Source organism: Cupressus sempervirens, chromosome 3, assembly GCF_028749045.1.
Source record: "Cupressus sempervirens isolate cs-2001-9-10 chromosome 3, ASM2874904v1, whole genome shotgun sequence".
Lineage (NCBI taxonomy): Eukaryota > Viridiplantae > Streptophyta > Pinopsida > Cupressales > Cupressaceae > Cupressus > Cupressus sempervirens.
This window is the reverse complement of record NC_143120.1, coordinates 706,787,796-706,800,776: the sequence shown is the minus strand read 5'-3', so window position 1 is coordinate 706,800,776 and position 12,981 is coordinate 706,787,796. Positions and strand designations below refer to the sequence as shown.

The following is a 12,981-nucleotide window of genomic DNA, read 5'->3' as shown; positions in this document are numbered from 1 at the left end:
GTTGCTATATATGTTATCTCTCAATATGTTTATCAAGTTAAGAGGGAGTGTTAAATCCGTAACTGTGATCAACATACTGATCTAACTGTGGAGATTGCACAGTCCTTAGCATCCTCTTGATGCCTTATGAAAGCATAGTTTTATATTAATCCTTTGATTGGCATGATCAACGTCTCCTTTAGGCATCGATTATGAGGAGTTTATGGGCCAACCTAGATAGGGTCATGTCCCTTCAAGGGACATGCCCTTTGGGTAAGGTATTTATGTAAGGTGTGGTTGAAGGTTAAGGACACACAATTATTAGAAGTCCACTCCTTGATCAATACTGCCCTAAAGACAATTCGTTAAAAATAAAATCATCTCCAAAATTATATTTATCAATTCACTCAGGTTTGAACATTGAAGATTATCATCAGCAAGTACAACAAAGGCATAAACTAAGTCTAATTTATAATAGAATTTGTAGAAACTTTACAAAAATGATGGATATCTTTTGATCAAAGATATTCTTTATCTTGCTAGCTTGATATTAATTTGAGGTAAACACTCCCTAGCTAAGAGGAAGTGTTGATGTTTTATAGCTTTTGTCATATATATATATATATATATATATATATATATGATTAAATATTTATTATATTAATTATCTAATTAATTAATAGACATGTCCCATTCATGGGACATGTCTCTTCATCGCTTACTCCCAATTTAAATAAGAGGTCGTTGCCATTTGGAAAACACATACCAAATATAATGGTAGTGCTAATTACATTTGCAATGACCTTGGAAAACTAACACAAATGATAATGGTTTGCATTAGTCATCAATTTTAGGCATGGATTAAGCTAACTTTAATATAAATGTGTGTGTGCACGTGTGCATGTGAAAGACATGATACTATCATTAATCGATAACAAGATCTGCATATGAAATATGATCATGGCAGTATAGTTATGACAAATAAATATCATTGATTAATAACAATTAAAAATATCTGCCAACAACTATGTGCGCACATGTAATTTAATTCATCATTAATTAGTGATAATGCTTAATAGATAAACATATTGGATTGATCAACTAATCTGATCGAAGCTAAAACATTAACATGTGTGTGGGGTACAGTTAGAGACTTTTTTGGAGGTTATATATCTATGTGTAGCAATATGTTATCTACATACATTCCTACTTCCTATCAAATGGAAATTAGTCAAATCTGCATACATTCCTAATTCCCATCAAATGTAACAAACATAAATTAGTAAAACCAAAATGCCATGCATTATTCTTCATACAAAATATTTGATCAACAGATTATATATGCATATATAAAACATAATTAACTATGATAAAGATTCCTTTAAAGCTTTCATCCAATCTCCCCTCCTATTATGGAGGGCAGAATGTACATAGAAGGGATGAAAGTAGCACAAGATTCTATTTGAGTAGAGCAACCCTTAGAGGGGCCAAAAGGCCAAATGACAAGTATCATTCTGTGCTCCTGGTCTTGCTAGATAGGCTTGAGGCTATGATCTCCCATAAGGCTCCATAATGTGTACAATCACACAGTATATTAGGTAAGTTATAGGATGATTGTCATTCTATTTATAAAATTGTTGGATTCTATGTTTATTCATATTTCATAATGTTAACTAAATTGGTTGCAAGCTCTAGTCAAAATATGAAGTTGGTAATTTACATTCCTACACATTATTTGTGCCTTATTCAGAATTATAGGGCAAATTAGAGTAAAGTCCTAATAGAAGACATTCTGATTATTGTGTAGCTGTCATTTGGTATTTGAGGTTAATGCTTAATCTTTCTCTTTGTAAAAGGGATCACACAATCCTTAACATTCTCTTGATGCCTTATGAAAGCCTAGTTTTATATTACTCCTTTGATTGGCATGATCAACATATCCTTTAGGTTTTAATTGTTTGAGTGTTAAACCTTAACTAATCCTAGTTAAGATTGTTTACAAGTCATTACATCCTTTAGGCGCCGATTATGAGGAGTTTATGGGCCAACCTACATAGGGTCATGTCCCTTCAAGGGACATGCCCTTTGGGTAAGGTATTTATGTAGCGTGTGGCTGAAGGTTAAGGGCACATAATTATTAGAAGTCTACTCCTTGATCAATACTGCCCTAAAGACAATTCACAAAAAATAAAATCATCTCCAAAATTATATTTATTAATTCACTCGTCTGAACATTGAAGATTATCCTCAACAAGTACAACAAGAAGGTATAAACCAAGTTTGATTTATAACAAAAGTTGTAGAAAGTTTACAAAAATGATGGATATCTTCTTATCAAAGATATTCTTTATCTTGCTAGCTTGATATTAATTTGAGGTAACACTTCCTAGCTAAGGAGCGTTGATGTTTGGTAGCTTCTGTCGTGTGTGTGTGTGTGTGTGTGTGTGTATATATGATTAAATGTTTATTATATTAATTATCTAATTAATGAATAGTTCATGGGACATGTCTCTTCATTACTTACTCTCAATTTAAATAAGAGGTCGTTGCCATTTAAAAAACACATAGCAAATATAATGGTAGTGAGTGCTAAGTACATTTGCAACAATCTTGGAAAACCAACACACATGATAATGGTTTGCACTAGTCAGCAATTTTAGGCATGGATTAACCTAACTTTAATATAAATGTGTGTGTGCACGCACATGTGAAAGATAGGATACTATCATTAATCGATAGCAAGATCTGCATATGAAATATGATCATCATGGCAATATAGTTATGACCAATAAATATCATTGATTAATAACAATTAAAAATATCTGCCAACAACTATGTGTGTGTGAGTATTGCGCGCACGTAATTTAATTCATCATTAACTAGTGATGATGCTTAATAGATAAACATATTGGATTGAACTAATCTGACCGAAGCTAAAACATTAACATGTGTGTGAGGTACAGTTAGAGACTTTTTTGGAGGTTATATATCTGTGTAGCAATATGTTATCTACATACATTCCTACTTCCTATTAAATGGAAATTAGTCAAATCTGCATATATTCCTACTGCCCTTCAAATGTAACAAAATCAATTAGTAAAACCAAAATGCCATGCATTATTCTTCATACAAAATATTTGATCAACAGATTATATATACATATATAAAGCATAATTAACTATGATATTTGATCAACAGATTATATATACATATATAAAGCATAATTAACTATGATAAAGATTCCTTTAAAGCTTTCATCCAATCTGCCGGCCTATTATGGAGGGGAGAATGTACATAGAAGGGATGCAAGTAGCACAAGATTCTATTTGAGTAGAGCAACCCCTAGAGGGGCCAGAACGCCAAATGACAAATCATTCCGTGCTCCTGGGCTTGATGGATAGGCTTGAGGCTACGATCTCCCATAAGGCTCCATAATGTGTACAATCTCATAGTACATTAAGTTATAGGATGATTGTAATTCTATTTATAAAATCGTTGGATTCTATGTTTATTCGTATTTCATAATGTTAACTAACCTGGTTGCAGGCTCTAGTCAAGATATGAAGTTGGTATTTACATTCCTACACATTATCCGTGCCTTATTGGGAATTCTAGGGCAAATTAGTGTAAAGTCCTAATTGAGGACATTCCGATTATTGTGTGGCTGTCATTTGGTATTTGAGGTTAATGCTTAATCTCTCTCTTTGTAAAAGGGATTTACTAGTAGCTGTCCTGAAAGTTGTCTGCTCCTGAAGGCTCAAATTTTAAAATCAGGCACTAAGAGAGATATCAATCTCAAAAAGAAATCAGAAGAACAATATGTAAATGTTATGTTGGAAATGAAAGAGATATTTTCTCATGTCAATGTGTACGTGGAGTTTGCACATTTTCAATCTTTAATCAACTATGCTCTTGTTCATATTGCAAGTTGTAGACCAAAGTTGAACCATTGCAAATCTGTTAGACAAAATAAAGAAAATATAACCATTTCATGGAGAAGGAATGATTCCTATTCCAGCTAGCTCTTGACAAACTAGACAACAATTTAAACAAAGAGATATAGTGAAGCATACCATACATTTTGATTTCACAAAACTTTTATATATAAGATGGCCTTTTGCACCATCATTCTGATGAAAATTCTAGAACTTTGAATTTTTCCCACGTTTAAAAAAAATTACAATATAATATGATACAAGGTGGTCAAAGACCTGTAGTCAAGGTTGTGTCGATCACATGTAAAGGAATAACCTCACATGGAAGTGTTTACTCGTACTAAATTCCAATGAACATATGGAATCAAAATGAATCGGAATGATGAGCTAAGAGATGAATCCTGACACGAAGATAGACCCTCAATGGAGGTTTCGAAGAAATGGCTGTGCAATCGATATGCAGAAATCCTTTTGCCTTTTGTATTCATTGTAACGCAGAAAGTAGTAACCTAAGTAATCAAAGTCTATTGAAGAATATTTAGCCTGCGCATCAAGATTGAAGAATTATGTCACTCATAGCATTCAATCGTAAAATTTTGTAAAAAAATAAAATGACTTTCCCTAAACGTGAAATCAGTATATTTAAGAATTTACCTGAACTATTGCCCAGAACGCCCAGTATAAATGTGAGGCAAGAGCATAACAATTTGTCTCAATATAAATTGCTTCCAGCTCAGACTCTAACACCTGGAAAAAAAATCTTCATAGTTTCAAATTTCTAATCTCATTCATCTTTAGTTGAATGAATGTTCTGTTCCACCTATAGAGCAATATTCTGTGGTTTATCATTATTGAATGTTCCAAACTGTGTAAACAGCTTATAAATAAATGCTTCTCAAAAGTTGTGAAGTAGCATCACCATTCTGTGTCTTTTAACGAACATCGTGTCCATCCTCTCTGCAACTGTCCAGAATATCCTGGACATTTCAGGGATATGGAGAGGAACAACCTCCCACGTTCCCTTTTAGTCTGATTTCTTTTCTTACATTTAAGGGGTGTTTTAGGATTTATTTTTCATATCCCACGATGTTTCTTAAGGGGTGTGTAACGGGTAAATCACACATCTTAAATGTTGGCTTAAAAAGAAAGGAGAGAATCTGTAAAATATATTTAAAAGTGAGTCATATTTCAACACTTTATTTTCATGATCATTGATATTTTAGAACGAACAGATATCCCTATTTAGAATTTCACAGTCATATTTAATTTTAGGTTTAGAATTTTAATGTTTAATATTCATTGGTGAATGACGAATATTCATTCCTCAATGCTTTGCAATGTTCAAAGATGTTCAGCAGTTTCTCCTATTAAATTCAAGTTATTATTAATATTATTGCTCTTTTATTGTCGATGTTTAACAATAACATTTTTAGAATATATTTATCTAGTTTTTCTCGTATGCTAGTTGTCCCTCTGCAATCTGTATTTAATCTCGTACCAGAAACTTAGAGAATCATAGCATTCAAACGACAATGTTTGAGAATTTGACGAAGGATTTGACCCAAAGAAGCATAGAAGGCCACAGAACCTTGTTCTTAATTAGTTAATTGTAGATAACAACAGGTTGGAGATGCAAAGGTGATTTTGAGTAAGGAATCACATAGAAAACCCTCTGTAAAAGAAAATGCTAGACTGCAGGCAACAGAAGAAGACCCAGTGACTACAAGACAGAGATACATACCAATAATTGTTTTAACAGGAGCTGATTTTGGTCGGAAATTCTGACAGAAACACAGGTGCTTCAGAGAAGAAACAAGAATTCAAAAATTGAAAGCAAAAGGCAACACATGATGCTAGTTGTCTTTGTTAGAAATGTGGCTTATAACCCCAAGTTTCCAGTCAAATTTTGCTTTCAGTTGTATACCTGATAAAAACACTGATCAGATCCATGGTCTGACCTGTTTGATATAAGGTTGTAAATCAAATTATAAAATACAAGCTCCTCCTTATGACAAAAATAGAGCAGAGTTAAATAGTTTTCCACAGAAGGGAAAACAAAAAATATATAAATCAAAGTAACATCTTGAATTGGAAAACCACAAGAATCTCTAATGCACGGCAGTGATGTAGATTTCTCTGTATCTGCAAGGCTAAGATTTCTATTTGTCTTTCTGGTATGTAACTTCTGCTATCTGATTGCATGGTCTATAAATAATAATTCTAGGCCATCAGTGATTGTTAAGCTGTAGAAATTTCCCCTTGCTTGATTTGCTTTTGAGAAAGAGAGAGAGACGCATGTCCTAGTCAATTCTCAAGTCTATGGGTATTTGAACCTCTATCTCTTTCTAATGATTTCAAATTACAGAGTAGGGGTGTTTCATGACAGACGTTACAGATAATCTCTTAATGGTGATTTTGTATTTATTTTGCAACACTATAGGCATTTGAACCCCTCGCTCTTCTTAATGATTTCTGAAAGGTCATAACTTGGGAACACCATGACCAGGACTGGAGGCCCCTACTATTCTATGCTGGACTGGATTACAGAGATTCAGTTATCATGCTTACAAAGCACAGTGGCATTCACTTCTCTGTAGACTAAATGTATGATCTGATCATTTTCAACTATTACAGCGAAAATTTGAATTTCAAGAAATCTACATTGCAGAGAACATCAGAAATACCCACAAGCAAATTTAATTTGAACATACCGATTCAGGATCATCAGGTGATAAATAATGTCGAAAGAAATGATACTGGGAATCCTTATCAGGATATCTGCAAAAAATAAAAAAATAAATAATGTGTGATTACTATTAGGTATATTCATGTATATACTAGAATCAAATTCAATCAATATTCTCATTACTATATCTCTTTTTTGTTCTTCAAAGAATGTGACAACACTGGTTAATTTTCCTACTATAAATTACCAGGCACCATTTTGGCACTTGGGAACCGAAATGAGACTTACAAATTATAGTCACATTCAAATCCAGCATATTCATTAAAATGATTTCCGATGTCGTATCCTCGAAAGTTGTAAGACCCGTACTCAAAATCAATCAAATAAAGCTTGTCTGGATAAAACAAGGAACAGAACAACTTTAGCAGTATTTTAAAAGATTTTGTGTCACAGAAACGAACATAGATGTGTCCCCTCAAAAGTATCTCCTACTAAGCTCATATATGCCCCTTCTATTGTTTTATAAAATTCAAATCTTTACTGTGTGCATTGGTTAAAATAAATAGTAAATTGATACAATGCCAAAAAGGGAAAGAAATATCCTACAAGATATGCTATAAACATAAATCGAGTTTGAACTGGTGTGCCATAATCCTGCAATGATACCAGTTGAGAACAAGGTAAAGGGAAAATCAGACAAGCATAGTGGACATTATAGTGAGAAGGGGCATTGTAGAAAGATTTCCATCTAACATTTGATAATATAAATATCTTATATGCCGTTACATATTATCTATTGGGAGTAGGAATGAATGACTACAAATTTTCTGATCTATATGTTGACTTTGCAGACTTCAATAAGGTGCAAGAAAATGCTACTTTGATAGGTTATAATTATAGCTTTTTCTTTTGGCATTTGCTTGTGCTTAATAATATATTTCAAAATATTATTACTTGCAGGGGAATTTTAGTGCACGGCAAATGGGTTTCAGGCAGGGTAAGGGAGGAATCAAGAATTGGAAAAGGTCAAATATACTTTTGACATACACATCAGATGAACGACACTGAATCATTTGCTTATGAAAAAGGAAAATTTTGGTTCTTAAGTTTTATTACAAGTGCCAAGAAAAATAAATAAACTTTCAGCAGTGGTGCCTGGTTTTTAGCCATATGGTACTATGCGAAAGGTAGCCATTTTGACTTGAAACTATTTTACAAATGCCAAGAAAAATAAATGAACTTGCACAAAATGGTTAGACCGTGTTCTTAGCTACATTGCACAGTAGAGGGTTTGATCAATCATTCTCAGATGAGCACAACCAATAAATTTGGTATGGTGAATAGCAATTCCTTTAATGCAAAACTAAAAAGCATAAACCACAAGGATGGCTGCAAACATCTTTTGTGTATCAAGAAACCAAAAAAGTGAATAGTCACATTTAACAATGTGTGTTATAGGTATCATAAAGCCAAAATACAACTGTCATCCTAGTTATCTAATGGACCAGTCCCTTTTCTTAATTGAGAAGAGAACCATTCAATAGGAATTACAATATGCTCAATGCTCCAGCAGGTAATGCAAGAGCTTTAGGCTGTAGTTTTGGACTTTCAAGATGCAGAACTATCTTCCCACCATATTACATTCCTCCTATACATCCACACATATTTTGCCTAATACTCACTGTCATCGTTGCCTTAAGTGTCATGATAGTAGTTTGGTAAAATCTTGTGCACACGTTAATGTATCAATACTATTACCCAACATTTTGGTTGCATGTGTGCATTTCTGAGTTCTACTGTGAATATCGTACTATTGTGTACACATTGTGTTTACTATAGCTTTATATTTTTCTATTCCAGCAACTTGGAGACCATGTAATAACTGAATCAATAGCATTCGGACTGGAGGCTGCCTAAAGCAAATAAAAACATGAAGCCGTTAACACTTCTGAACATGAATTAAATCTTTTTCAGATCTGTACTACCTTTCTTCAAAATTGTAAAAATTCATTTGTCTGAATGTATCTTTTAGTCAGTGCTGGAGTTGGAGGCTTTGACCTTAACATCTTTTGCTTGCAATTTTGAAAAGTGATGACCCACAAAAATCCTAGCCAGATTTTTAATGTCAGATTAGGTGGCTACAACATACCCACAATCGTTGCATTTTTTCAATATAACTCTAGTTAGAACGCTGTAATAACCCTGTTGGCTCACATTACTGAACTTATGAATTCTTCAAGAAATTAAGCAAAATGCTGATATATGCGAATGACTGCTCCAACTAATTAGGCTAATTAATAGATTTCAAATTATTCTGGAATCAAGGTTTCATAAATTTATTTTCTCCACTTCTTTCAACTCCTAATTTGTATTTGCAAATCAATTGTATGCAACTCCAATTTAGTGATGAAGCAAATAAGATACTGAAAATAACCACAGCTAAATGCCACACTGAATATATTGCAATTTGAAGATTTTCACAAATTACTGCTGCAATGTGTTTAAGAGATTTACAATTTATTAGCCACCAACTTATACTGCAATGATAGAAAAATTTGCAAACAATGGTTGAAGAAACCTGATTGATGACAAACAGTTCCTCAATTTGCAGCATTAGACCATGCTCTGGACTGAACACAGGATTCCACTATTCACCCAAACATGGCACTGTAGCAACCAGTATCTCCAACAGTCAAACAGGGACATTATTTATCGATGCCTGACCCGTTTCCAGTTCCACAGCAAGGCTGAATGTCACCTCAAGAAAGGCCCTGATATTAATCTGTAATAATTGCCCAACTGTAACACTTTTCAGTCACCTGATAGGGCTTGGAATGCTGCCCAGAACCCCAGCTAACTATGATGCCAGACCTGGAAATCTAGTGCCTCAATTGCAGATTTATTTCTCCCTCAGAACAGAAATGATAAACACCTAACAATAGGAGAACTTAGGCACTTGTTGCAATCACAGAATCACTCAGAACGCAAGAGAAATTCACTCCAGAATTTCCATTTAAATCAGTCACCCTATATCCATACCAAACCCCAATTCTGAACACTACAAATTGCAAGTTCGAACTCCACTGTTTGCAGGAGCAATTGCAATTAATTTCTCAACCACTAGCAAAGTCTTCCTAGTCACAGAAAATACAGAAGGAAGACACTAAATTCAGATTTAGCAAGGCTAGTAATAACCTACTATACCTCAGCAGTAGATTCAATAAATAACTCTGATTCCAAATTCCTCGTAAAACAAGTGCCCCTCAACCACAGTGGACACAATAAGAGGGATCTCTAAATTCAAACCCTCAAATCAAACCACTATACTTCAGCAGTGGAAGATGATCAAAATCAAACCCTTATACTTCAGCAAGGGCACAAATAATCAGAACTCAAGAAAGCCACAAAGGCAACAAAGGAAAATATATTTTCAAGTGTACTTTTCTCAACAAATGGGCTTGTATTTATAACCTCCAAATCCCCTTTTGTTGTCAAAATGTAACTTCACCTTCACCACACAACATTAATTAGAAGCTTCCTTTAGATTCTCTCACTTGACTTGGCTTAACTTACTAATAAATGACACTTTCCAATGATAACTCAACTCTCAACTTAAGTGAATTATGAAGTTAAATTATAACTTTATAATAAGCCGTTTAATAATTATTATTAATTTGGCCACTAAAAATATAATAACTCCCAAAAATATTCATCATTTAAATATGTCTAAAAAATAGGAGTCATACCTATTATTTCTCCATGTGACCAAATGCACTTTCCAAAAATAGAAAGGTTCCATCTCGATCAACACCAACTTACCACAAATAGTAAGCACACAAAACTAAGCCCAAACGAAGTCCAATCTGAGCCAAACAAAGACCAACCTGTACCTTACTGAAATGTGGAGAAGATAAGACCCTCCCAAGCCAAGCCACTATCATAGAAGACGCTCTATCCACAATAATTAGCCTACAAGGATCACAATAATAGGCTAATCCCTGAAACTCTGATGCCGACTAAATTGGGGACATTACAAACACTTAGTTGGATAGCAACTAGGTTTAAACCTTCCATGAGAAACATAACTTGTTATGATTATGTTCCTTCCTTAATAAACAGAAATCGGGGCTTAGATAAGTCTTAATATAACTGGGCAGGGTCTTATTACCTGGGTCTTCTTTCAGTTAAGATCCTTGCCATCTTGCATCTTTAGGCCTTCATGTTTTGTCATCATGAATCAATTCAAAACATGATTTCAATGGAACCTTTTTAAGTACCAAGGCCCCATGCCTCTCTTGAATTCAAGCCCCACCATAGAGGAATGTTCTGATCTTCATCAGGATTATATATCTAAACACAAAGTAGGTTTCACAAAATCTTACAAACTGTCATTCATATTTCATGCTTTTGATATGCAATAACGGCACTTCAATAAGCCCACTCAAGCTTGGGTCAATCAAGATTTATGAGTTCATTCATCAGAATGCCTTCAATTCTTGTAGCTTATTGCAATTTGTCACTCAAAATCATCAGGGTTCATTTAGACAGCTAGTTCAGTCTATACAACAACTACAAGAGACCCATGAAGACGTGGATGTACACTAACAAATTCCCATCCCAATTTAGCCAGCTTCCTCCATTAATACCTAGACCAAAGTGACAGTTGAGTGAATTCACCTGGAAAGTATCCAATCAGATAATAAAGATAAGTATTTCCTTTCTGTAGTCATCTGTTTAGTCCACAGAACCTAATCAACTTGCTGATAACTTGATGGGAGAACAATGTATCATTCCATGCTTACAACCAAGGATGAGATTTTGGTCCTTATATCAGACTTTTCCCTGAGAATGCTATAGGTTCAATCATTGTTTTAACACCTAGAATTTCACTAACAGGATCCAAAAAAATCAAGAAGCACTTCTGTAAGGTTTGGTTCCCATGGCAGGTAATAAGGACTTTTACCTATTTAACACAACCAAAGCTTCTAATCTTAATCTTTAAGAAATAAATTTTCGATCCCATTTGTTTACTAGGTTAGATTAAACAATCAACCCATCTATTTACACTGATCTCTTAAAACAATTGGATGTTTCCATGTTTTGTGAAATCACCACACTACTACTCCTAATATGAATATCTTAGGCATTTCAGACCTTCTTGAAGGTTTCTGAGCAACTGTGCCTCTATGATTGTTCAAGAAACATATAGTTTAAGATACCTCTGAAGTTACACAACTTAGTAAGTTTCTCAGGGATATGTAGCCAGATTCCGGTCGATTTCAACACACATAATTGATCTATGGGTCCTTAAATCATCATATTTAAGATTTGAACTCCCCTTTTTCATATATTTTCTATACCTCTTTTGACCTTTTAATCAATACTTTTATCAAGAATGCTATGTGAATTTACAGATCACTGGATCCTAACTCACAGCTAGGAATCACAAGTTATGTCAACTGCACATTGATTCACTTTAACCAATGCAACAGTATTTGTAGTAACCCAAAACTTATGACTCAACATACTATCTCAATTCATCCAATCAATTCCAAAGCCTCAAACAATCTAATATTAAAAGAAGATTCATAATCCAATAAGAGAAGGATAGAAGATTTATGGTACTTCCTTTCATGTTACATTACTCTTGATGCTATGGAGAGTAAGAATTTCACTTGGCACACTTCTGTGAAATGAAGTCTCTGTCAGAAATCAATTTGTATTTTGAAAGAAGGCACAACAGTGACATATCCATTACAAAGTTCAATTTCCATCCAAATGAGATCTTCAATCTCTTCTATGATTCTATGTTACTAGCTTAACATCTCAATGTCACAAAAGTTAGTTGTCATCTCTTGGCAAACAGAACCCCAAAGACTTCTGGAAGAAACTACAGCAGAGGGAAAAAAAAAAAAACTGAGAATAATATTACAGATGCTCAATGGTTAGACTATGCAAAGGTACTTTATGAGTGGACACACGGGAAGAACTCTTCCATTGTTAACACCTTGATGGCTCTTAACGGTGGATGACATCACATTGGCAATAAAGAAATTATTAATTAACAAGTGGTAAGGCAAGTGACATTGACGGGCTTCAAGCTGAATTTTTAAAGTGGGGAGTTGATCTCCTTACCCCTCACATGAATGAAGTCTTTAACAGTGTCATTCAGAAAAGTTTTCTAGTGGATTGGACTACTAGTGTGGTTATTCCTTTATTTAAGAGTGGGGATATCAATGAACCATCTAATTATCACACTATTATGGTCAACCCTCTTCTTGGCAAACTTTTTGTGAGCATGATGGAACATAGAATCAACAATTGGGTAGAAGGTGAAGGAAAAAGCGCAAAAGGGCAACGGATTTCAGGCCTAGACATTCT

The 12,981-nt window shown here is 34.1% G+C and overlaps 1 protein-coding gene across 2 annotated transcripts in view; it reads right to left on the bottom strand.

Moving 5' to 3' along the window:
• Window positions 1-4,039: 4,039 nt before the first annotated feature.
• Window positions 4,040-12,981, bottom strand: part of EMB1187 (Protein kinase superfamily protein) — a 144,122-nt gene continuing 135,180 nt past the window's right edge. Inside the window, exons 8-12 of one of the 2 annotated variants that reach the window (XM_089821594.1) lie at window positions 7,207-7,254; window positions 6,889-6,994; window positions 6,626-6,692; window positions 4,569-4,661; window positions 4,040-4,457 (exon numbers count right to left, since the gene is read on the bottom strand). In XM_089821594.1, the coding sequence (XP_089677720.1) occupies window positions 4,335-4,457; window positions 4,569-4,661; window positions 6,626-6,692; window positions 6,889-6,994; window positions 7,207-7,254 (437 nt within the window). In that variant the 3' untranslated portion in view covers window positions 4,040-4,334. The remainder of the gene's footprint in view (window positions 4,458-4,568; window positions 4,662-6,625; window positions 6,693-6,888; window positions 6,995-7,206; window positions 7,255-12,981) is intronic. The other variant, XM_089821595.1, reaches the window with a different exon arrangement.